Raw genomic sequence first — 26667 nt, forward strand, 5'->3', positions numbered from 1 at the left:
CAGTTTTGGCTCAGGCTTTTGGCGGATTAGAGCACATGCAATGCATTCCAAAATTCCTTTGATGGGAATTATATTTAAGATAAAACTGCAGGTTGATTTAATTTTTGATTTAAGTTGGTTTAATGGGCTATACTATAGGAATTCTGAATAACAACACCGTTCACACATATCCTTATATCTTGGGAGCAGTTTAAATCCTGGTTTCTAATTTGTATTCAAGATGGCTCCGGGGCTGGCAGCTCCTTAATGAGCTGCTCTTCTCTTCAACTCTATCCGTGGTCATCCATTGCCATCTTTTGCCCTTTCTTCCCCCAATCTCCTTTCTTCCATTGCTTAAGATACCCTGGCTCTGATAGTGAAGGCATTTCAGCCCAAATTACAAGTTCAAACTATAAGTTTAAAGCTCCCCCTGCAGAGTCCACTGCCCATCCCCCGGCGTGTCTTTGTTCTCACTGAGCTCCTTCAACTGTTGGAACTCTGCTGAAACTTGACTTCCATTACTGGTTTCCTCGGGGACAGGACTTCGTTGACTACATGGTTTGACTCAGTAGCTGTGACACTGCTCTTCTTTTCAGTCGCTTCCAGTCTTAGGCTGCTGAATTCTTTTGTCAAATTGGTTTCCGATCTCCTAGACTTCTCTGGACATCTAGACTACGTTTCTGCTTTGAACTACACTGGATTACACCACTACGTTTCTGCACTGGACTACACTGGATTACACTGTAAGACTTACCTGCTGTGACTATCTCAGCTGCTAAAAGATTTTTACCTTTTAAACTGCGACTGTGTCTCTGCTGAACTGGTTCTATTGGTTTTTCAGCTCTGCTGGCTTCTACCTAGCAGCTGCTGCTTCACTTGCTGTCCGGTGACTCGTTCTACCGGATTTCAGCTTTGCTGGTCACTGGCTTGTGGTTTCACTTTTTCCCAGCCGCTTTGATCTACGGTGACCTCCAACTTGCGTCAATTTAGCCATCATCTTTCTACAGTGCTACCGACTCTCATTCCTACGGCAACAACCTCCATCCTTGAACTCTCTACCCTTCAAATAGATTCTGGACTTCACTCACCTGCTTTGGACAGCGGTTCGTCTATGCTCCGTGCCGGCCCCATCCTGCTTACGTCAGCTTTGTCCTTCCATAAGACCTCTGACTTTGACCCTGGTCTCTTGACTATTGTCTCCAACCTATTCTCTGCTACCAGGAAATATGTATTCCATTAATTACTACAATTAAACAGGCCTATGTAACCTGAGCTTTTCCCCTGTGTCCATTCACGTGTGCATTTTGGCTGCTGCTCTGGACCTGAGTGATTCAATACTTTTCCACTTTATCCCCTCTTTTCCTTTTCTCTCTATTCCTCCCTGACCGCTCTCTCCTGTCATCATGCCTCCTTACATCTCTCCTCTCTCGGATACTCTGCCCTCCCAAATCCCTACCCCAATCCTTCATTACTCTTTGACCTTCCTACTCTCCTGCCGCCATCCCAGGCTTGACTCCCTCTTAGATAAGCCTACAGCTTCTCTCTGTGCCTCGCTTGGCATTCTTCAAAGGGCCGTTGAGGCACTCGTCGCTCCTTATGAGCAGCAACCCCAACTGTCCCATCCTACTCTCTTGCTGACCTTCCCGCCCAGCATGCCCACTGGGGGCAAATCTTGCCAATCTCCTCCCCATCCAACTCAACCCCCCAGCGCTGACCCTGTGGACGCTGGCAGTGAGGCAGCCATCACCGACCCTCTCCACATCTCCCTCCAGAATGTCTGTTCGCTTGCGAACAAGGCCCTTGTCATCCATGAGCTTATCGTGGATGATTGCATCGACATCATGGCCCTGATGGAAACCTGGCTGAGGGGTGATGACACCTTACCCTTAAATGAAGCCTCCCCACCTGGCTATACCTTCCACCTCTTGCCCCACCCAGACCGCCGTGGTGGCGGTGTGGTTCTCATCACCAAATCACACCTTGGTCTGTTCCCTATTCCTCCGGCACTTGCTCCTGCTTTGAGCATCTCACCTTATTCCACCCCTCTCACTTCTCATTTAAAATTCTTGTTCTTACAGCCCACCCAAGCACAATAAAAATTTTATTACCGAGATATCTTCATTGCTTTCCTCCCTCAGCCTCTGCACCGAACGACTTCTCATCCTCGGTGATTTCAACCTCCAACTCAACTCATCATGCTCTCTCTCCCCTGAGTTCACTAGCCTCCTGTGATAAAAATGATAACTTCCGGGAAGTTATGTCATCACTTCCTGTGAACTATGAACTATGAACTGTGTACATACCTCACTTCCTGTCATATGTCACTTCCTGTTGGACTGGTATAAATACTGGTCTGTTCAGTATTGTAAGAGGCTTCTACCAGAGGCATGGTAAAGACCTCTCTTGTGTATATAGTGTGTTTATAAGTTACTTAAAGCTTACTTTAAAGTTACTTGATGGTAAGTCTCCTTTTTCTTACATCAATTTAAGTAACTTAATATTTACACTGACAAATACTAGACCTTCAGACAAACTCGGAAGTTAAGGATCCAGGGAACCACCCATCATGGAGAAAATCCTTAGACCTATTCGTCTGGACTTGGACCCGAATACACCAGCAGCTGGCGGGGTATGGAAGCATTGGTATCGTACTTTTGAGAATTTTCTGGATGAATGTAAAGCGGATGCTCCTGCTAAATTGAAGATACTTGTCAATTATGTGACCCCAAAAGTGTTCGAATATGTTGATGACTGGGATAATTACGAAGAGGTGATTCAGGCACTTAAGAAACTGTATGCGAAGACCCCAAATGAGGTCTATGCTAGACATCTACTGGCCATAGCCCGACAAGGGCCAGGGGAATCAATTGACGAATTCCTGCAAGAACTTCGCAGGCTCAGCGTAGATTGTAACTTTCAGGCAGCCTCAGCTGAGCTGTACCGCCAAGAAATGATTCGTGATGCTTTCATCTGCGGGATTGCCTCTCCATTTATACGCCAGCGTCTACTAGAAAGTAAAACACTTGAGCTACAAAAAGCTTTTGACCTAGCTTGTTCACTGGATTTGGCAAAGAGAAATGCAGACCTCTATCAGCTGCCCAGATCTCGATCTGCTGCTGTAGCTGCAACCAGACAATTCAAGCGGTCTCAGGTGAACCCTATCATGGGGGAATCTAATTCTGATAATTCTGATGAAGAAGAGGAGGACGACCCCACTTTAGCAGCCTCTTGGCAATCTAGGAAGGAATGCTTCTTTTGTGGAGATGCTTTTCACCCTAGGAAAACCTGCCCTGCTCGCAATGCAATCTGCAGTTATTGCGGGAAAAAAGGACACTTTGCTAAAGTTTGCCTATCAAGGGCCTCTACGAGGGCCAATCCAGCTAAGGCCTACCGAACTGCCCCAATTAGGGCCTATCAAGATGCTCCAGCTAGGACCTATCAAGCTTCCTCTCGAGCTCTCTCCCGAAGAAGCACACCGAGAGTTTTAGCCACTCTCTGTGCAACGACACCAATTACAGCTGCTTGCCCACAGAACCTGTCTCATGCAGCCACAAAAATTTCAATTAAAGGGCGTACCTTAGATGCCTTAATTGACTCAGGAAGTACTGATAGTTTCATTAAGGAACAGATTATTGCGAAATTGAAACTACATGTCTTCCCATCGGACCAGGCAATTGCGATGGCCCAGTCATCACTTAATACCAGAATCTCCGGCTTTTGTGTTGTTGATATGACACTTCATGGTCGTATGTATCCCTCCACCCGACTTTCGGTGCTCAAGGACTTATGTAGTGATCTCCTCTTAGGGCTGGACTTCCAAAAACAGCATAAGAAACTCACCATTGAGTTTGGTGGATCCAAACCCGGACTTACTATTTCTAATATACCGTCTAAATTACCATTTTGTGCATTATCAGCAGCTTCACTTGATGAACCCTCATTATTTGCCAGTATTCCGCCTCAATGCCAACCGATAATAACGAAATCGCGGCGCTTTAATCAGGAAGACCAATCTTTTATTGCGGCTGAAATCTCTCGACTTCTAGCAGAGGATATCATTGAACCATATTCGTCGCCCTGGCGGGCTCAAGTCGTCATTGTCAAGAACCCTCTAAAACCTCACAAACAGCGACTATGCATCGATTATTCGCAAACCATCAATCAATATACCGACTTGGACGCCTACCCATTGCCACGCATTGATGATATGGTTAATAAACTGGCCGAATACAAAGTGTTCTCAACTTACGATTTAAAAAGTGCCTATCATCAGTTACCCTTGAAGGTCTCAGATAAGCGGTACACAGCCTTTGAGGCTAATGGACGGCTGTACCAATTTCGTCGCCTCCCATTCGGGGTTACTAATGGAGTGGCTGTCTTTCAATGGGCAATGGATGGCCTGGTTAAGCAGGAAAACCTAAGGGACACTTTTCCCTATCTTGATAACATTACCATTGCAGGTCACGATCAACAGGAACACGACTCCAACCTCCAAAAATTTCGGGATGCCCTCCATCGCCGTAATTTGACCCTGAATGAATCCAAATCTGTTGAGTCGCAACCGACCATCAACATCCTTGGCTACTGCGTAGGCAATGGTATCATTAAGCCAGACCCAGAAAGACTTCGCCCGCTCCAAGAGCTCCCGTCACCTAAGAATCCGGCTTCTTTACGTCGGGCTCTCGGTCTGTTTGCATACTACGCTAAATGGATTCCTCATTTTTCGGACAAAATCCAACCCTTGCTGCATGCTAGATCATTTCCACTGGGAACAGCGGCTGTTGCAGCCTTTAACCTTCTCAAAAAACAGTTGGAGAAAGCGGCTCTTCACTCCATTGATGAGAATCTCCCTTTCGTGGTTGAATGTGATGCCTCGGAGGTGGCGATCTCGGCTACTCTGAATCAGGAAGGTCGTCCTGTAGCATTTATGTCCAGGACCTTACAAGGTGCCGAGCTACATTATCCTCCGGTTGAGAAAGAAGCCACAGCCATCATAGAGGCAGTACGGAAGTGGAACCATTTTCTAGCTCGCCAGCACTTTACATTGATCACGGACCAACGATCAGTCGCCGTCATGCTCGATAATCGAAAACGAACCAAAATTAAGAATAATAAAATACAACTTTGGAGGATGGAACTGGCCTCTTTTGGTTATACCATTCTCTATCGGCCTGGCAAGGAGAATGTGGCCCCGGACACCCTCACACGGGCATTCTGCTCCACTATGTCATCCTCCACTCTCATGGATGTCCACAATGGTTTGTGTCATCCTGGCGTTACGCGCATGCTACATTTCGTACGATCACGGAATCTCCCTTTTTCCACTGGAGATGTAAAGAAAATATGCTCAGAATGCCGGCTTTGTGCGGAATTAAAACCTCAGTTCTTCCGCCCCTCAGATGGTATACTCATACATGCAACCCAACCGATGCAACGACTTAGCATCGATTTTAAGGGCCCAGTGCCCTCTTCAACTCGGAACACATATTTGCTCACCATGATCGACGAATATTCACGTTTTCCGTTTGCCTTCCCCTGCTCCAATATGCTGGCGTCCACAGTGATCTGCTGCCTTGAGCAGGTATTTTCTCTCTGTGGCATGCCGGCTTATATTCACTCAGATCGGGGTCCATCCTTTATGTCAAGGGAACTCAAGGACTACCTCTCAGAACGGGGAATTGCTACAAGCAAAACAACACCATACCATCCCATCGGAAATGGGCAGGTAGAGAGGTATAACGGTATCATCTGGAATTCCGTACGTCTCGCTTTAAGATCTCGGGGCCTACCAGACCAGCAATGGGAAACAGTGCTTCCGGATGCATTGCACTCTATACGGTCCCTGCTTTCTACAGCCACAAATACTACACCTCATGAGCGGTTCTTTGGATTCCAGCGTCGCTCATCTCATGGGACATCACTCCCATCATGGCTAACTACTCCTGGACCTGTATTACTCCGAAGATACGTTCGGACGTCTAAAAATGACCCTCTTGTAGACAAGGTCGAACTAACCGATGCCAACCCCACCTATGCAAACATACGATATTCCGACGGCCGAGAATCTACCGTATCATTACGGGATCTGGCTCCCTGCCCACCAGGATCTAGTGGGACATCGGGTGATGGCATTTCACCAGGAAACTCTTGGGACCTATCGGGTACCCCTCTCCAGGATCCTGATTGGACACCAACTAGCTTGGTGCCGGTAGAACCCCGTGCTCAAGGTTGTGACCCTCCCAGTACCGCGCATGAAAGTACTGATCCGCCACAGACCAGCTCTGCACCTCCCTCTGAACAGAGGCAGTCCGACTTTGAACCTATTGGGGCTCGTACTCGAAGCCATGATCTCCCCGACCCTTCACAGGGCAATCCAGGCCACACAGACTCTGACCAATGGCCAACCGCATGTAAGCGGACCAGCGACCCTCTACGACGGGAATCCAAATGGGTGCGACTCTTCCTTGTTCGGCGGCTGCGGACCAAAAGGTAGACCACAGCCTCCTAATCCTGCAGGAGGGAAGAATGTGATAAAAATGATAACTTCCGGGAAGTTATGTCATCACTTCCTGTGAACTATGAACTATGAACTGTGTACATACCTCACTTCCTGTCATATGTCACTTCCTGTTGGACTGGTATAAATACTGGTCTGTTCAGTATTGTAAGAGGCTTCTACCAGAGGCATGGTAAAGACCTCTCTTGTGTATATAGTGTGTTTATAAGTTACTTAAAGCTTACTTTAAAGTTACTTGATGGTAAGTCTCCTTTTTCTTACATCACCTCCTATCCTCCCTTAATCTCTCCCTCCATGTAAACTCCCCAACCCATATTCACGGCCATCCCAGCGACCTTGCCATCTCTTGTGGCCTTGCTACGCCCATCGTGTCAATTGCAGATAAGGCCATTTCTGACCACTTCCTCGTATCGCTCTCCACCTGCATCACCCTTCTTTCCCCCCCGCCACCCCCCCCCCCACCCCAACTCTACTTTCTTCTGTGTCCGCCCCGGAAAAAACTCTCCCCCAACTCTCTTACAACTGCGCATGAAATCACAACTGTCCAGCCTTTGGCCCTCCATGACATTTCTGCACCTGCCGATCTGCTCAACCACACCCTCACCACCACCTTTGATGCCCTTGTCCCTACTAAAACAATTACTCTCTCTCACCCTGGCCATTCCCCCTGGTACGGCCCTCATCTTCGCTCCCTTAAGTCCAAGGGACGCAGACTTGAACAGATATAGCGGACAACTGATTTAGTCATTCACCGCCAGATCTGGCTGGACCACGTAAAGCATTATCGGGTCCTGCTCTCGTCTGCCAAAATTGCTCACTATTCCAGAATCATTCTGGAATGCAAATATAAACCCTGGCTTCTATTCTCCACTGCTAACCATCATCTTAAACCCCTCTCCCCTGTCTCCTCTACCCTCACCTCCGACAACAAATGTGAGGAGCTCATGGACTTCTTTGTCTCTAAGATTGAGACCACCGGGCCAAACTTCCTCTAAGGCTCCCCCCTGTCCTAGCCCTGAATTTGCATATTTCTCCAGTTTCTCTCCGATCTCCCCTCATAGAGTCATAGAGTCATACGGCTGGATTTTGTCAATGGGGACGTGATGGAGGTGGGACTCCCACTTTTTGGGTTGTAGTCCCGCCTCCATCGAGTTGTGGCCAACTCACATGATTTTCCCTTGACTGACCTTGTTGAGCCCGCCCAGCGGGCTCAGCAGGCCAATTAAGGGACACCCGGTTACAGGTGACGTCAGGGATTGACATCTTGACAGATGAAATATCAGCGTTTGACAGCTCTGTGAAGCTGTCAAACACTGACAATCTGACTTCTAACTTGAGTCCTTCTCCACAGACTCAGTTACAAATTTCTCCAGAACAGAAAGCAGAATGCTGCAACTTTTGACAGCTCGCGGCTATAATGAAATCTGTTTGTCTTGGTCCTGTATTCGTTTTGCACTCATGTATATTACCCTCCCCCACTGTGTATAGTTTCACTTCCTCTTTCCCGACTAACCTGGGAGGTTCCAGGTCTTGGCTCTTGGCTCCGCCCCTGACTTCTCTTACATAAAGATCCCAGAATCTGTATGACTCATTCCTGTGAACCAGTCGGCGTGTTGAGATGTTAGCTCTGATCTTAGTGATAAAAAGCCAACTTGTTTAAGTCTATAACTTCAAGCTTTGTGGTTATTGAAGGCCCATCAATTTTAATCACTAAAGAATACTAGGATGGATCGACTCCTAAAACCAGAGCGTCTGGACTTGGATCCACATTCTGCTGAAGCATCAAATCAATTTGGACACTGGCTCAAATGCTTCGAACTCTTCGCGGGGGCCTCATCCGCTAGCGAGGTAGATAAACTGAGTCTACTGACTACTCGCGTAAGTCATCGGATTTATTCGTTCATCCGGGACGCCACCTCTTACACGGAGGCCATCACTATCCTGAAGGCCCAATACCAGAGGCCGGTAAATGAAGTGTACGCCAGACATCTGCTGGCTACGCGCAGGCAGCGACCAGAGGAATCAATGGACGATTTCTTACAGGGCCTAAAGGACCTGGTCCGGGACTGTAACTGCAAGGCCGTGACGGCCAATGCGTACTCTGACGAATTGGACGCGATTCCTTCATCACGGGCCTCAAATCGAATTATATCCGGCAGAGACTGCTGGAGAAGGAGGTCCTGGACTTAAAAAAGGCAGTGGCCACTGCGCGATCATTGGACGTGGCCCAGAAAAACTCTGACTCTTATTCTTCCGGCCATGCGGCCCTCACCGCCTCGTGCGCGCTGAGGGGGCCGCCATCTTGGAATCAGCCATCTTCCCCATCCAGGTCTCAGGCCAGCTCTACGCCGCCGGAGTCCCCACACAGAAGTTCACCCAGGAGTCCTACCACAGCGGCAATGTCTCGAGGCCCGAAATGCTACTTCTGCGGCCAGGCCAAGCACCCCAGACAACGATGCCCAGCGAAGGACGCTACATGTTTCAAATGTAAGAAAAAGGGGCATTTTAGCAAAGTCTGCAGGGGGAATCCGATTTCCAACTCCGTCACCGCCTCGTGCGTGCCGTGCGGGCCGCCATCTTGGGATCCGCCATCTTTTCCCGACTCAACGGCCGCCCAGGGCCCAACAGTGGCTTCGATCACGGTGGATCAATCCAGGCCACACCCGTTGACAAAATCCATGATGGACATACAGGTTAGCGGGAATTTAACGAAATGTTTAATTGACTGTGGGAGTACCGAGAGTTTTATCCACCCTAGCCTGGTACGGCTGCACTCATTAACGGTAACCCCTACACGGAGCAGAATTGCTATGGCTGCTAAGCCCCACACTTCGGACATTTTGGGCTACTGTGTGGTAACACTGACCGTAAAAGGCACGGACTACAAGGATTTTAAACTCCTCGTGATGCCAGAACTCTGTTAATGTAATCTTGGGCCTGGACTTCCAGTGCCACCACGAAAGTGTCACGCTAGCATATGGCGGGTCCCAGCCGCCACTCACAGTCTGTGGCCTATCAACCTTAAAAATCAGCCCGCCCTCTTTATTCGCTAATCTCGCTCCGAACTGTAGGCCCATAGCGACCAAAAGTAGATGGTACAGTCTGGAAGACAGACACTTTATCAAGGCGGAAGTGGACAGACTCCTGCGGGAAGGCATTATTGAATGCAGTACCAGCCCGTGGCGTGCCCAAGTAGTCATAATTAAAAATAGCGAAAAGAAACGGATGGTAATTGACTACAGCCAGACTGTTAATATTTATACCCAGCTGGACGCCTACCCTTTACCCCGCATATCAGAAATGGTCAACCAGATTGCGCAATACCGAGTCTTCTCGACTATCGATCTCAAATCCGCGTATCACCAGCTCCCCATTAGAACGGAGGACCGCCCATACACCGCCTTCGAGGCGAACGGGCGCCTCTACCATTTTCTCAGAGTGCCCTTCGGGGTAACAAATGGGATCTCGGTCTTCCAACGTGAGATGGACTGCATGGTTGACGAGAATAAACTACAAGCTACCTACCCCTATCTGGACAATGTCACTATCTGCGGGCACAACCAGCAAGACCACAATCTAAATCTTGCGAGATTTTAAAAAACTACCCTAAAGCTGAATCTAACCTACAACGAAGACAAATGTGCCTTCAACACAACCCGTCTCTGTATCCTCGGCTGTGTGGTGGAAGATGGGGTAATTGGACCGGACCCTGACCGATTACGCCCCCTAAAGGAACTGCCCCTGCCACACAATCCCAAAGCTTTAAAAAGGTGCCTGGGATTATTTTCGTATTATGCCCAATGGGTGCCCAATTACTCTGATAAGGCCCGACCCCTCATTAAATCGACGTCCTTCCCACTATCAGCTGAAGCTCGGGAGGCTTTCACCAGTATTAAACAGGACATTGAAAGGGCTGCAGTGTGTGCAGTGGACGAATGCATTCCCTTTCAAGTCGAAAGCGATGCGTCAGACTTTGCCTTAGCTGCGACCCTCAATCAGGCTGGGAGACCTGTGGCCTTCTTCTCCCGAACCCTTCAGGGACCTGAAATCAGGCGCTCTTCTGTCGAGAAGGAGGCACAGGCTATAGTGGAGGTAGTGCGGCACTGGAGACACTACCTAGCCGGCAAACGTTTCACCCTGCTCACCGACCAGCGGTCGGTGGCTTTCATGTTTAATAACAAAGGGGGAAAATCAAGAATGACAAAATACTCAGGTGGAGGATCGAACTATCCACGTTCGACTGTGATATTATGTACAGGCCGGGAGCCCTTAATGAACCCCCAGACGCCCTATCGCGGGGAATGTGTGCCAGCATTCATACGGACAAATTACAGGGTCTCCACAATGACCTCTGTCACCCAGGGGTCACCCGACTATACCATTTTCTAAAGTCCCGCAATCTGCCCCACTCCATCGAGGAGGTCAGGGCAATGACCAGAGCCTGCCGCATCTGTGCGGAATGCAAGCCTCGTTTCTACAGGCCTGACCGTGCACACCTTATGAAAGCCACACGGCCATTCGAGCGCCTAAGTCTGGACTTCAAGGGACCCCTTCCCTCTGCCGACCGTAACGTATACTTCCTCAATATCATTGATGAATATTCCCGCTTCCCCTTCGCCATTCCCTGCCCAGACATGACCAGTGCCACGGTCATCAAGTGTCTTTGTAATCTATTCTGCATGTTTGGCATGCCGAACTACATACACAGCGATAGGGGGACGTCATTCATGAGTGACGAGCTGCGCCAGTTCTTGCTCTCGAAGGGGATAGCCACTAGCAGAACCACTAGCTACAACCCCCGGGGTAATGGGCAAGTGGAAAGGGAGAATGCTACTGTTTGGAAGGCTGTCACGTTAGCCTTAAAGTCAAAAGGCCTTCCGACCTCCCGCTGGCAGGAAGTCCTCCCAGACGTGCTCCACTCCATAAGGCCTCTGTTATGTACTGCCACTAACGCTACCCCTCACGAAAAGATGTTCATTTTCCCCCGGAAATCCACCTCGGGCATATCTCTACCCACGTGGCTGACGTCTCCGGGGACAGTACTATTGCGGAAGCACGTGAGAGGCCATAAAATGGACCCCCTTGTGGAAAAGGTACAGCTCCTCCATGCAAACCCTCAGTACGCCTATATCGAATACTCTGACGGGCGAGTGGACACTGTTTCCATAAAAGACCTCGCTCCCTCGGGGAGCGGAGAGAACGATGGGAGACTACCCGATGAAGACCTACACTACAAAGAGACAGGACGCCCAGAGGTATCAATACCCAACTTTAACCTGGAGGACACTGCAGATAACCTGGAAGACACTGCGGAGGCCCGGACAGCGGAGGAACCAGAATCCACTCCCCTAGAGGCACCCCAACCGGCTTTGCGCCGATCACTGAGAACTGCAAAACCTCCTGACAGACTCACTTATACCAACTTTTAAGAAACATCACCCCAATGGACTAAATCTATAGAAGGGGTGAATGTAATGAAATCTGTTTGTCTTGGTCCTGTATTCGTTTTGCACTCATGTATATTACCCTCCCCCACTGTGTATAGTTTCACTTCCTTTTCCCGACTAACCTGGGAGGTTCCAGGTCTTGGCTCTTGGCTCCGCCCCTGACTTCTCTTACGTAAAGATCCCAGGATCTGTATGAATCATTCCTGTGAACCAGTCGGCGTGTTGAGATGTTAGCTCTGATCTTAGTGATTAAAAGCCAACTTGTTTAAGTCTATAACTTCTAGTTTTGTGGTTATTGAAGGCCCATCAGCGGCCATTCTGCTTTCTGTGCCAGTGAGATGAGGGACTCCCGAAACCTGAAGGAAGGAAGCCTGCATTAGTAAGTAAAGATAAGTAAAGCTCATTTAAACACTTTACACACACCAAACACACTTACCTCTGCACTCATGCAACCAGCACTCACCTGAACACCGGACATCTCGAACCCTCCAAGCCCTTCAGCCCGACGGCCCGCCTTGCTAACTTGGCATGGTTTGGAGCCGTCTGGCAGCCCTCACTTTAGGGCTAAAAATAGGGATTAGGCTAAAAACTGCCTGTTAACTACCTGTTAACAGGCAGTTAATTGGCACTAATCCCCTTCCCGCCTCGGGGAGGCGGCTCCCAGCACAGGTTGGGTACCCGCCTCCTGGGAAACGGGCATGGAGACGGGTTGGGGGCAGGAAAGGTTTGTGCCCCCGGATTCTGCAATTTTCCCCCCACTCCCACCTCCAAACCCGCCTCCACGGGGCTTGGAAATTCGAGCCCATAGAGTTATGCAGCACAGAAAGAGGCCCTTCGGCCCATCGTGTCCGTGCCAGTCATTAAGCCCTGTCTATTCTAATCCCATTTTCCAGTACTTGGTCTGTAGCCTTGTATGCTATGGCGTTTCAAGTGCTCATCTAAATGCTTCTTGAATGTTGTGAGGGTTCCTGCCTCTACCACCCTTTCAGACAGTGAGTTCCAGATTCCAACCACCCTCTGGGTGAAAAAGTTTTTCCTCAAATCCCCTCTAAACCTCCTGCCCCTTACCTTGAAACTATGCCCCCTTGTTATTGACCCCTCTACTAAGGGGAAAAGTTCCTTTCTATCTACCCTATCTATGCTCCTCATAATTTTGTACACCTCAATCAGGTCCCCCCTCAGCCTTCTCTGCTCTAAGGAAAACAACCCCAGCCTGTCCAGTCTCTGTTCATAGTTGAAGCGCTCCAGCCCAGGTAACATCCTGGTGAATCTCCTCTGCACCCTTTCCAATGCAATCACATCCTGCCTATAGTGTGGCGACCAGAACTGCACACAGTATTCCAGCTGTGGCCTAACTAGCATTTTGTACAGCTCCATCATAACCTCCCTGCTCTTGTGTCCTATGCCTTGGCTAATGAAGGCAAGTATCTCATATGTCTTTTTAACCACCTTCTCTACCTGTCCTGCTGCCTTCAGGGATCTATGTACATGCACACCAAGGCCCCTCTGATCCTCTGTCCTTCCTAGGGTCCTACCATTCATTGTGTATTCCCTTGCCTTGTTAGTCCACCCAAAATGCATCATCTCACACTTTTCAGGGTTAAATTCCATTTGCCACTGTTCTGCCCATCTGACCAACCCGTCTATATTGTCCTGTAGCCTGAGGCTTCCCTCCTCGCTATTTACCACTCCAATTTTTGTGTCATCTGCGAACTTACTGATCATACCTCCTACATTCATATCTAAATCATTAATGTACACTACAAACAGCAAGGGACCCAGCACCAATCCCTGCGGTACACCACTGGACACAGGCTTCCAGTCACAAAAACAACCTTCGACCATCACCCTCTGCCTCCTGCCACTAAGCCATCACCCTCTGCCTCTCCGCACTCATCTTGTCCACGAGACCCACTTCCTGCTCCCTCGACCCTATGCCCACCAAACAGCTGACCACCCAACTTCCTTTTCTGACTCCCATGTTACCTGACATTGTTAACGGTTCTCTCTCCTCAGGTACTGTCCCCCTCTCCCTCAAATCTACCGTCATCACCCCTCTCCTCAAAAAAAAAACCTTGACCCCTCTGTCCTTGCAAACTACCACCCCATCTCCAACCTTCCTTTCATCTCTAAAGTCCTTGAACGTGTTGTCGCCTCCCAAATCTGTGCTCATCCTTCCCGCAATTCCATGTTTGAATCCCTCCAATCAGGTTTCCGCCCTTGCCACAGTAGCAAAACGGCTCTCATCAAAGTCACTAATGACATCCTTTGTGACTGTGACAAAGGTAAACTATCCCTCTTCATCCTCCTTGACTTGTCTGCAGCCTTTGACATGGTTGACCACTCCATCCTTCTCCAACGCCTCTCCACCATTGTCCAGCTGGGTGGGACTGCACTCGCCTGGTTCCATTCTTATCCATCTAATCGTAGCCAGAGAATCACCTGCAACAGCTTCTTTTCCCACTCCCGCATCATTACCTCTGGTGTCCCCCAAGGATCTATCTTTGGCCCCCTCCTATTTCTTATCTACATGTTGCCCCTTGGCGGCATCATCCAAAAACACAGCGTCACTTTCCACATGTATGCTGACGACACCCAGCTCTACCTCACCATCACTTCTCTCGACCCCTCCATGGTCTCTAAATTGTCAGACTGCTTGTCCGACTTGCAGTTCTGGATGAGCAGAAATGTTCTCCAATTAAATATTGGGAAGACCGGAGCCATTGTTTTCGGTCCCCACCACAAACTCTGTTCCCTAGCCACTGACTCCATCCGTCTCTATAACATCTGTCTGAGGCAGAACCACACTGTTGGCAACCTGGGTGCCATATTTGACCCTGAAATGTGGACAACTGCAGCAAGACATCCTTGCTCCTGTACTCGAATCCTCTCGCTACGAAGGCCAACATACTATTTGCCTTCTTAACCGCCTGCTGCACCTGCATGCTTACCTTCAGCGACTGGTGTACAAGAACACCCAGGTCTCTTTGCACTTCCCCTTCTCCCAATCTATTGCCGTCCAGATAATAATCTGCCTTCCTGTTTTTGCCACCAAAGTGGATAACCTCACATTTATCCACATTATACAGCATCTGCCATGCATCAGCCCAATCACCTAACCTGTCCAAATCACACTGGAGTTTCTCGGCATCCTCCTCACAGCACACACGCCCACCCAGCTTTGTGTCATCTGCAAACTTGGAGATATTACAACTAGTTCCCTCGTCTAGATCATTAATATATACCGTGAATAGCTGGGGTCCTAGCACCGATCCCTGCGGTACCCCACTAGTCACTGCCTGCCACTCGGAAAAAGACCTGTTTATTCCAACTCTTTGCTTCCTGCCTGCCAACCAGTTCTCTATCCAAGTCAGTACCTTGCCCCCAATCCCATGTGCCTTGACTTTACACGCTAATCTCTTATGCGGGACCTTATCGAAAGCTTTCTGAAAGCCCAAATACACCACATCCACTGGTTCTCCCTTATCTATTCTACCAGTTACATCCTCAAAAATTCCAGTAGATTAGTCAAGCACGATTTACCTTTTGTAAATCCATGTTGACTTTGTCCGATCCTGTCACTGTTTTCCAAGTGCTCTTCTATTACATCTTTTATAATGGACTCTAGCATTTTCCCCACTACCAATGTCAGGCTTACCGGTCTATAATTCCCCGTTTTCTCTCTACCACCTTTTTTGAATAGTGGGGTTACATTAGCCACCCTCCAATCCATGGGAACTGTTCCAGAGTCTATAGAATTTTGGAAATGACCAGCAATGCATCTACTATTTCTAGGGCCACTTCCTTAAGTACCCTAGGATGTAGATTATCAGGCCCTGGGGATTTATCGGCCTTCAATCCCATCAATTTCCCTAACACCATTTCCCTACAAATACTGATTTCATTCAGTTTCTCCCTCTCATTAGATCCTATGTTCCCCGACATCTCTGGGAGGTTATTTGTGTCCTCCTTTGTGAAGACAGAACAAAAGTATGTATTTAATTGGTCTGCCATTTCTTTGTTCCCCATTATAAATTCCCCTGACCATGACTGCAAGGGACCTACGCTTGACTTCACCAATCTTTTTCTTTTCACATATCTATAGAAGCTTTTACAATCAGTTTTTAGGTTCCCTACAAGTTTACTCACATACTCTATTTTCCCCCTCTTAATTAATCCCTTTGTCCTCCTTTGCTGACTCCTGAACTGCTCCCAATCCTCAGGTTTGCTGCTTTTGCTGGCCAATTTATATGTCCCCTCCTTGGATCTTATGCTATCCCTAATTTCCCTTGTTACCCACGGTTGAGTCACCTTTTTTGTTTTATTTTTATGCCAAACAGGGATGAACAAATTCTGTAGTTCATCCATGCAATCTTTAAATGTTTGCCATTGCCTATCCACCGTCAACCCTTTAAGTAGCATTCCCCAATCCATCCTAGCCAACTCGCACCTCATAGCCTCGTAGTTTCCTTTATTCAGGACCGTAGTCTCCGAGTCAAATACTTCACTCTCCATCTTAATGAAGAATTCGATCATATTATGATCGCTCCGCCCCAAGGGGCCTCGCACAACAAGATTGCTAATTAATCTTTTCTCATTACATAATACCCACTCTAAGATGGCCTGATCTCTAATTGGTTCCTTGACATATTGGTCCAGGAAACCATCCCGTATACACTCCAGGAATTCCTGCTCCACAGTATTGTTACTAATTTGGTTAGCCCAATCTATATTTAGATTAAAGTCACCCATGATAACTGCTGTGCCCTTATTGCACACGTCTCTAATTTCCCATTTAATGCCATCCCCAACCTCCGCATTACTGTTTGAGGGCCTGTATACAACTCCCACTAATGTTTTCTGCCCCTTGGTATTTCTCAGCTCTACCCATATGGATTCCACATCATCAGAGCTAATATCCTTCCTTACTATTGTGTTAATCTCCTCTTTAACCAGCAATGCTACCCCACTTCCTTTTTCTTTTTGCCTGTCTTTCCTGAATATTGAATACCCCTGGATGTTGAGATCCCAGCCTTGGTCACCCTGGAGCCATGTTTCCGTAATCCCAATCATATCATATCCGTTTACATCTATTTGCGCAGCTAATTCATCCACCTTATTATGAATGCTCCTCGCATTAAGACACAAAGCCTTCAGGCTTGTTTTTTTAACACTCTTAGACCTTTTAGAATTATTATTTACTGTGGCCATGTTTGATTTAAACCCTTGATTTCTCTGACTGCCACTTTTGCTTTTCTCCTTCCTGTCTTTTGCTTCTATCCTTGTTTCCCTTTCCTGTGTCTCCGTGCACAGGTTCCCAACCCCCTGCCATTTTAGTTTAAACCCTCCCCAACAGCACTAGCAAACACTCCCTCTAGGACATTGGTCCTGGTGCTGCCCAGGTGCAAACCGTCCACTTTGTACTGGTCCCACCTCCCCCAGAACCGGTTCCAATGTCCCAGGAATTTGAATCCCTGCCCCTTATACCATTCCTCTAGTCACGTATTCAGCTGAAATATCCTTCTATTTCTACTCTGACTAGCACGTGGCACTGGTAGCAATCCTGAGATTACTACCTTTGAGGTCCTATTTTTTAATTTACCTCCTAACTCCCTATATTCAGCTTTTAGGACCTCATCCCGGTTTTTACCTATATCGTTGGTACCTATATGCACCACGACAATTGGCTGTTCACCCTCCCCCTCCGGAATGCTCTGCAGCCACTCCGAGACATCCTTGACCCTTGCACCAGGGAGGCAACATAGCATCCTGGAGTCTCGTTTGCAGCCGCAGAAATACCTATCTATTCCCCTTACAATAGAATCCCCTATCGCTATAGCTCTCCCGCTCTTTTTCCTCTTGTCCTGTGCAGCAGAACCACCCACGGTGCCAGGAAGTTGGCTGCTGCTGCCTTCCCCCGATAAGCCATCTCCCTCAACAATATCCAAATTGGTATATCTGTTTGAGAGGGGGATGGCCACAGGGGACCCCTGCACTACCTGCTTGTGCCTACTACTCTGCCTGGCGGTCACCCATTCCCTTCCTGCCTGTGCAGCCTTTACATGCAGTGTGACCAACTGATTAAATGTGATATCCTAGATGACCTCAGCATCGCGAATGCTCCAGTATGTATCCATTCGCAGCTCCACTGCCGCAATGTGGTCTGCCAGTAGCTGCAGCTGGATACACTTCCCGCACACATGGTCATCAGGGACACAGGAAGTGTCCCTGATTTCCCAAATAGTGCAGAACCTTTAAGACACTCCTTAAAAAATACCTTTTACCAAGATTTTGGTCAGCTGCCCTAATTTCTCCTTATGTGGCTCGGTGTTAAATTTTTTGTCATATAATACTCTGTGAAGCGCCTTGGGATGTTTTACTATGTTAAAGGTGCTAGATAAATGCACGTTGTTGTTGTTGTTGTATTTCCTGTAAAAAATGAATTATTAGCTTGTGATTTTTTCTCTCTGTTAGTTCACCTTGCAAAAAACCGTCCAGTCATACTTCAGTTTGAAAGAAGGATATAAAATGCTTGGTCTTGGTTTGGATTTCACATGTGAACTTAAATGTGATTCATTTGATGTTTTCCACTGGCTTGGGCGTATTACAAAGACTAAGGAACTGAATGGAAAGATTCTGGACTTGTCTTGCACAACAGAAGATGAGAAATGCAAAGTGAAAAAGTTGTTGGACAAGTTGAGTGAGCCTAATGTTGAAATATACAATGTACCTGAGCAGAGTCCTGGTGCAGTATCCTCATTTCATACAGGTATGTACTTGTTCAGTTTAATATTGGCTTTGTTAGTAATAAAATAGATCCTTGCCTATGATATTTATGGTAATTGAATAATTAGTTCATTATTATACATTATTCAAACTTTTTTCAAAAGATTGCTGATTCCTGGTTTTTGCAAATTACTTTAATTTCATAGTTTTGAAATCCTGCTGGCAATTTTCATTCTTAAAATAGGATGCCGTCTCCAAATCTGTATATTTAGTCTGCACATACTGCTGGGGGGTAGAAATTGGTAGGAGTTGTGCCCATTTTACCTCTGAAAAACGGGCCCAACATTGACAAATTTAGCAGTGGGACGGCCCGCGTCCAATCTGTGCGTTTGTTCGGGCCACTGATAAATTAGTTGTGCCCATTTTATAGGCGTCCCAGGCGGTCCACTAAAAGAGGCGTTTGTCCCTTTGCACATGTTAATTAAAGGCCTAACACCTGTTTGAGGTCTCCTCTGGGAAATTTGTTTCCGATGAGCGGAGCAGTTGCAGGGCCTGCACTGCTCAGGAATCTTCAGCAGACGTTTCGCCCACCAACAAATAATAATTCTTTAAAAAAAATGTAATAAAAAACCTTCCTGTGGAGCACGAAAATGGGCCCAGACAAATTTGCATCCCCTGTCTACAAAACTTCACTTTCCTTTGTCACACTTTTGTGCCAATATTTGCCATTTTAAATTCCTAAGTCCACATTTATAGTGGAAATGCTTTATGTCAACTTGTTATGACACTTATCTCACACATATTAGCAATTAGAATCTCTGGGCGCGATCTTGCCAGCCCTGGGGAGGCGGGTATGGAGGCGGGACTGCCGGGAAAATGGCAGAATCTGGGGGCGGCTGCCCAACCCGTCCCAACCTGCCTCTATGCCATCTTGCCAGGAGGCGGGTAGCCGACCCGCGCCGGGTCCCGCTTCCTTGGAGGTGGGAAGGGGATTAGTGCCACTTATCTGCCTGTTAACAGGTAGTTAAAAGGTAGATAAGAGGATTATCCCCATTTTACCCACACAAGTGCGGGCTTCCCGAAGGCTCTGAACCCCGCCAGGGTCACCAAGGCGAGTAGTGGGTCTGCGGGGGTCAGAGGGGTGCAGCAGTGCACTGTGGAGGTAAGTGATGGGTGCAAGTGTGGAGAGGTGAGTATGTGAGGTGAGTGGAAAGTGTTAGTAGAATTTTACTTACCTTTGTTTCTTCCTGCAGGCTTCAAGAGTTGGGTATGTGGAAAGTATCGCACCTCAGCGGTAGAGATGACAGATGGCCGCTGCATTCTCCAATGCAGCAACCATCTAATTTCTGCTAAAGAAAGAGGTTTGATGAGGTCTTGAATTCAAGAACTCATCAAACTACAGAGAATGTCAGTGTTTGACAGCTTCATCTGTCAAAAATTTCTCTGTAACCGGCTTTCCCTTAATTGGCCTGCTAAGCCCGCTGGGCGGGCTTAACAAGGTCAATCAAGGGAAAAAGCGTGGGTTGGCCAGAAGTTGATGGAGGCAGGACTGAAACCCGACAAGTGGGAGTCCCGCCTCCAAAAGCTCCCCATTGGCAAAATCCAGCCCTCTGTCTCATGGGTGCCAGCAATTAAAACATTTATATTTTCTGTCAAGACACTGTTGAGATAATGAAAGGCTTTCTGTTAGCTTCAAAGTTCAATTTTTTTTGTTGAAAAATTAACATAAATTACCTGGAGGAAAGGTTCTCTCTCAGCTTGTTACACCTTCTGAAGTTTATAGCACATAAAACAAAAGCAGCAACAACAGGTGTGAAATCAGCACAATCTCATTTTCTCGCTCACACACACATGTACACATGCATATTCAACCTTATTTTAAAAGCTTGACATAAATTTTACCTGAATATAGCTTTTCAAATTTGTCCTCTAGCTTTTCTTCAAATAATTTTGAAAACAACTGAACCAAAGCTAAAGAAAAATATTCCATTAAATTAGTTAATGTTGTCGGCTCTGAAGTCCATGACCAGACTTTTGGGAGAGGCTGAGGCTGAGGCTTTCAGGTAAAATGTTAATAAAAGCATGAAAAGACACAAAACATAATTCCATGGATAAATGCAAATATGTTTTTCTGAAGTATTTAAAAAAAAATCAACTCTTTATTTTGGACACAGGATATTTCAGTTATTGAGGACAAAAAGAAGGCAGATGAAAGATTTTCAGGAATAATTTGTGATCAGAGTGATGTAATAAAACTCACTACGCACTTGGTTCAAGTATAAAGCAAGGCTTTAATTAACTTGTTTCAAAACATGGAGGTCTAGTTGTACTTCTGGTGTGGAGATGCCGGAGTTGGACTGGGGTGGACAAATGTAAGAAGTCACACAACACCAGGTTATAGTCCAACAGCTTTATTTGAAATCACAAGCTTTCGGAGCGCTGCTCCTTCTTCAGGTGAAGTGGAGAAATGCATAAAGACACAGCTTATATAGTCAGAGAATCATGTCAGATGTTTACAGGTAACCTTTCCAACTGCCATTTATCACACCTCGGCAGAGAGATAATCACAGCAGTCAAAGGTGTGAATGGTGTCCAAACAGGTCAGTCAGGGAAACATGACATCAAAGAACAATGAGGTGGGGTCAAATATTGCTGATGCTGGGGTCTGTATGAAAAACAAAAAAACAGACAAAAAACATTTTTTTTGGCTGGAAATCACAGCAGGTCCGGCTGCTGTGATTATCTCTCTGCCGAGGTGTGATAAATGGCAGTTGGAAAGGTTACCTGTAAACATCTGACATGATTCTCTGACTATATAAGCTGTGTCTTTATGCATTTCTCCACTTCACCTGAAGAAGGAGCAGCGCTCCGAAAGCTTGTGATTTCAAATAAAGCTTTTGGACTATAACCTGGTGTTGTGTGACTTCTTATAGTTGTACTTCACTAGTTCCTGTCTTACAAAATGTCCCTGGGCAAGCTGGGCCCACGCCCGAGTATTTATACTCCTTGGATGGCGCCACCAGCTGGCCATCCAGTGTTATTTCATGAGTCGTTTCTTCATGATGATGAGATTTATAACAGAGCTTGTAATTAAACAGTGATAGGAACCAGTTCAAGACTTTTCCATTATTAATAAGGACATAGGAATTTGTAATGGAAAATTTGACCCAGAAGTGTAACAACAGGAAGTAAAGTTTTTTAGATGGAAATACACAGAGATGTAAGATTTTCAATAGGATATAGAATTTAAAATGATTTCTTCAATATCATAATAACCTTTCCTCCCTTCTAAGTCTCTGACTTCCATTTTTTGTCACTTGCTTTCCTGTCTCTTTGCTCCTGGTCAACTGGATGAAAAAAAAGTTTTAACGCCCCCTCCCATTCTGGCCCCATCTCTCACTATAATTTTTGTCTCAAATACTGCCTCTTCATGAGACTCCTTCCCTCCCTGAAGAGACATTTTCTGTTTTGTCTCTGGCCTCTTCTTCCAACTTTGCCTTGGCACCTCCAATGTTTCCGATTGTGCCTCCAGTTTTGCATGCCTGCCTTACTTCCTTTCTCCATCCACTCCGACACTTCCTTGGAAAGTCCCAAAATCAGAATCCTGCTCCATGATAAAGTTACTTTTCTTTGGCTTCCCATTGTCAATCTTCACTGCTCTCTGCCCGCTGTTCAGCCACTGGCCCATTGCCGACTGATTGCCCCACCCCCACCATCATCCAGCCACTTCCATGGCCCTTTCTTCCTTCCTAGTTCTGGAGTAGGGCTTGATCCCACAACCTTCCTATTCAGAGGCAGTTACCACTGAGCCAAGTCAATTCAAAATACAGTGTTGTAGACCACTCTGACTGTATTCCCTTTGAGCATGACTCCTCACTGGGACTGCAGGATCGGTGAATTTAATCTCTGGTCCTTTACTGCTCATCCCTTGTTACAGTGCTGTTACATGGCTTCAAGCATTTTTATAGATACTGTAAAATGCAAAGTGGTCAAATTTGCAAACAATACCAAGCTAAACTGAAGGACAGTTGAATCTAAGGAAGCAGCGAGGGACCTATACAATGGGTCAGATAAAATATTAAAATTAGCAGGTGAAATCTAATATGCACTCGTGGAAAATACTGAACAGAGGGGAAAAATTAATGACTTAGTACTCCATGAATTCCTAACAGTGAATTCGAAAGAGATCTAGGGGTTTTAGCAGACTATACACTTAATACTACATAAAATCAACCTATCTAGCTATCTATCTTTCTTTCTTCCACCCCCCCCCCATCCTTTATAACAACACTACATTTGGATTTTGATCAGAATTTAAGATTATTATGAATTAAAATGAATCATCTATCTAGCTGATATATATTGTTAATGGCATCCATTATATATATACTAGATTAAGACAACAATGCACTGTTTTTTAATTTAATTCCTAGCATTTAGTTTATAATGCAGAAAATATTTCAGCAGCTCAGTCACCACTGTCCACTTTAACTGAACTGATGTCTCCCATCCCAAAATACTCTTCCTACAGTGACTGTATGATTGTATTGAACTATCAGTTTGATTGTTAGATACAATCAGCACTTCCTCCTTCATATTCAAACATTTTATAAATTTGAGGTTTCCTCTTTGCTAAGCATCCAAAATAAAATCATATTTTCTTTTAAAAACAGGCTCTTCTAAGGATGAAGTGTTTAGTTCATCTCAAGCGCAACCATATGCAAAGAGGACATCTGTAAAGGAAACTTCTTCATCACAGCTGCCTGTAGTGAATGAGAAATCATATCTCCTGCAGTTTACACAACACTTGCCCAAATATATAGAATGAATGAATGCCTTTAAGAAAATGAAACCAAATTACAAGTCCTTCAACTCAAAGGGAATGTCCCTAATTAGTTACCTTGCATGAGTCTGAATGTGTGTGTAGATCTTTTCACTGCCGAGTATTTGGAATAGCCTGGTTTGTTTTTATTGTATCTCCTATAAGTGTTTTATTTGGTATGGCTTGAGGAATGTATAGCACTGTTAGTGCTTGTGCTGGCACAGGTGATAATGGCATATCTTTCACTAATCACTACATTATTGCCACACATTGGAAGGGCAACTTCACATCTCTTCTATCCGGGAAAGCTGTGGAATATCATGGGCTTCGGAAGCCGCCCATCGAGACCAAGTAAGTGGGTTGGATAGGCTGCTGGATTGTCCTGCGGGCAGTCTCCCGATCGGGAAAGCAGGCCCCAATCCACGGCAGGGGAGGCCTAAGCTTTCCCTGTGGGGCCCAAAGGAGCACTCCTGCTTCTCCTGGTTTCACAACAAAAGAAAAAACTATTTTTTTTAAATGTATCTATTTGTGCCTTTTCTGGCCCTGATCCTCTTCCTCACTAAGTTGGCCTGGAGAGAAACTTACTGCGGCTTCCAACTCAGGCCACTGAGTTAAAATTGCAGTTGGGTTCCGATAACATTATTGGGCCCTGATATGTATATGTAAAAAAGGCTTTGGGCGGGTGTGCTTGCTGCTTGCTCAGTCGAGCAAATTTAAAATCCCAAATGGTCAGCCCCTGGTTGCTCCAGGCCAGGTACGTAACCTGGGCGATTTTAATTGCCCACCCGCTCGGTTTCTGCTGGGTGGATAGGGGTAAAATCTCCCTCATAGTGTTTTTCATTGTTCCTCTTGTGATGTCAATATTAGGCCACCTTCCCCCGCTCCTGCCCCCACCCACCTCCAATACAGCTGAAGTCCACCAGATGCAAAAAGCTCAAGTACAATAGTAGAGGGAGACTAATTTTCCTGGGACAGACGAAAGTAAAGCAACTCCTACAATTTCATTACTGTCCTTGTGCCCCATTGCCAGACTGTGGCAACTGACAAATGTGACTTATTTGGAGGCAGTGGCCACATCTCTACTACAAAGTTGATACTGCTTGTGCAAAAATTTAAAGGACCATTCAGACTGTCTAGCCAACACACAGTGCAGGTGGATCAGGCCTTCATCTCACCAACTGAGAAAGCGACTGCGTGTCTTGGGGACAGTGTCAGGATTAGGCAAGTGGGGGGGGAGGTGGCAGAGAGGTGAATTTGGATTTATGTGAACTGTCTCCAGTATAAGGTGGTGGTAAGTTCTCTGGCCAATTCTGTTATGGCCAAGAATCCAAAAGTTTCTGCTGATTTTTTTTCTGACATTCTCTATCACCCACCTTCACTTAACTTGGCCAGAAAATGTTTGCTGCATAGCTGCAACACCCCTCCCACTACTCGAAGACTCCAGGATCCCAGACATACTTGACACTCCGCAATATTGTGTAATAAAAATGCAATCTGACATATTCAATCACCATAAGTCAGCGTCCTGATAATATATTGTACGTTACGTGGCATAAGACAACATATCCTCTGGCTCACTCAAGTGTCTCGTGTATAGGATGCATTGGCTCCTAATTGATGCTAGATAAACTGTGGCTGAATGAGCACCTTTTTAATATTTTGTGTACATGCCTCAGGTTTCTGCTGTATTGACATTGGTAGGTAATTAGATCAGGGCCATTACTGGGAGTCATGTTTAATTCAACTCATTACACCGTTCGCTGGGTCTCGCTATGGAGTCCTTTTGGACATAGGAATAGGCCGATTAGTTAACTTGTTGCAATATGACAGAGGTTGATGTATCTCAATAGCAAAATATTGCGGATTCTGGAAATCTGAAATAACAACAGAAAATGCTGGAAATACTCAGCAGGCCAGGCAGCATTTGTGGAGAAAGAAACAGAGTTAACGTTTCAGGTTCTGACGAAGGGTCACAGACCTGAAACGTTAACTCTGTTTCTCTCTCCACAGATGCTGCCTGGCCTGCTGAGTGTTTCCAGCATTTTCTGTTGATGTATCTCAGCTCACTGACTCCAAAAGGAACTACCAAAGCCTGTGCCTTAATCAGACTAAGTTATTACAGACACTACCCTTTTCTGGGCTACTGCAAGCAACATTTGACTTTCTGCTATCTCCATATCTTGCAATTTGGTTATGGACTCCATTTCCTCCTTCCGAGCTCTACCTTCTCTTTGCCTTACATCTTTCAGAGGTGACCTCCTTCTGCATTTGTTTATTTACCTACTGCCTTCCTCTATACCTAGCATGGAATCCAGTTATTAGCTCCATTTTGACTGAAGCTCTCAATCCAATGTTTATATAGGCTAAATATGTTTGCTATGTATTTTTTGTGTAATGTTTTAATTAAAAGTTAGAAAAAATGTGTTTTTTTAATGTGTTTCAATACCTCTTGGCCACATAGCACAAAAATTGTGATTTTTGTTGCAGAAAATTTACAGACTCTATCATTCTTTTCATACAATTAGTAGCGTCTCTGCTAATGCAAGATGTGGGGCTGGACGTATGGATTTAGAATGGTTTGAGATATTATGGTGAAGTCACAATACCGTCCCATAGTATTCTGTGGTGATGCTGATGGAACTATCTGAGTTTCATCAGACATTTAACCATCTTCCTTGAGCTGCTACATGCTGCGACCAGGAGGAGAGGGACATTCATCCACTACATGATGTGAAGTCAAAATCGACCGGAAATCCAATCTAGTTGATTTATTGCAGAATGAAACCTGCAGAAGGAAGAGAAGTCTTTGTGGTATGAATCCAGGTGTTGGTAAGTTCTCTGGCTAATTTCTGTTTTGGTAACAAATTCAAGTTTCAACTGATATTTTTCTGACAGTCTCCATCACCCACCTTCACTTAACCTGGCCAGAAAATATTTACTGCAAAGCTGAAAGATCCCTCCCACTACTCGAAGACTCTAGGATTACCTCACACATCTCACGTACCTCAGGACCATCCCAATAACCAAGACCCTGAAACTCCCCTCTCCAGTTCTTCTAGACCTGGGTACCCTCCTTACCGATGCTCCCAAACTGCATGACCACCCGGTTCTTGGGACCCCTGCCTCCTGAGTACTCCCACACCCAATACCCTCTCCCAATGTTGCCACATCCTGTG

At 46.2% G+C, this 26667-nt stretch overlaps 1 protein-coding gene across 1 annotated transcript in view; it reads left to right on the forward strand.

Annotated features, from left to right (window-relative positions):
* LOC147111922 (mesenteric estrogen-dependent adipogenesis protein-like) overlaps nucleotides 1-25915 on the forward strand; it is a 50551-nt gene extending 24636 nt beyond the window's left edge. Inside the window, exons 4-5 of the mRNA XM_085999305.1 lie at nucleotides 18418-18712; nucleotides 23343-25915. Of these exons, the coding sequence (XP_085855431.1) occupies nucleotides 18418-18712; nucleotides 23343-23497 (450 nt within the window). The 3' untranslated portion in view covers nucleotides 23498-25915. The remainder of the gene's footprint in view (nucleotides 1-18417; nucleotides 18713-23342) is intronic.
* The last annotated feature ends 752 nt before the right edge of the window (nucleotides 25916-26667 follow it).

The sequence above is a fragment of the Somniosus microcephalus genome, chromosome 10 (assembly GCF_052327205.1).
Source record: "Somniosus microcephalus isolate GS21.2 chromosome 10, FLI_Smic_1.0, whole genome shotgun sequence".
In the NCBI taxonomy this organism is placed as follows: Eukaryota; Metazoa; Chordata; class Chondrichthyes; order Squaliformes; family Somniosidae; genus Somniosus; species Somniosus microcephalus.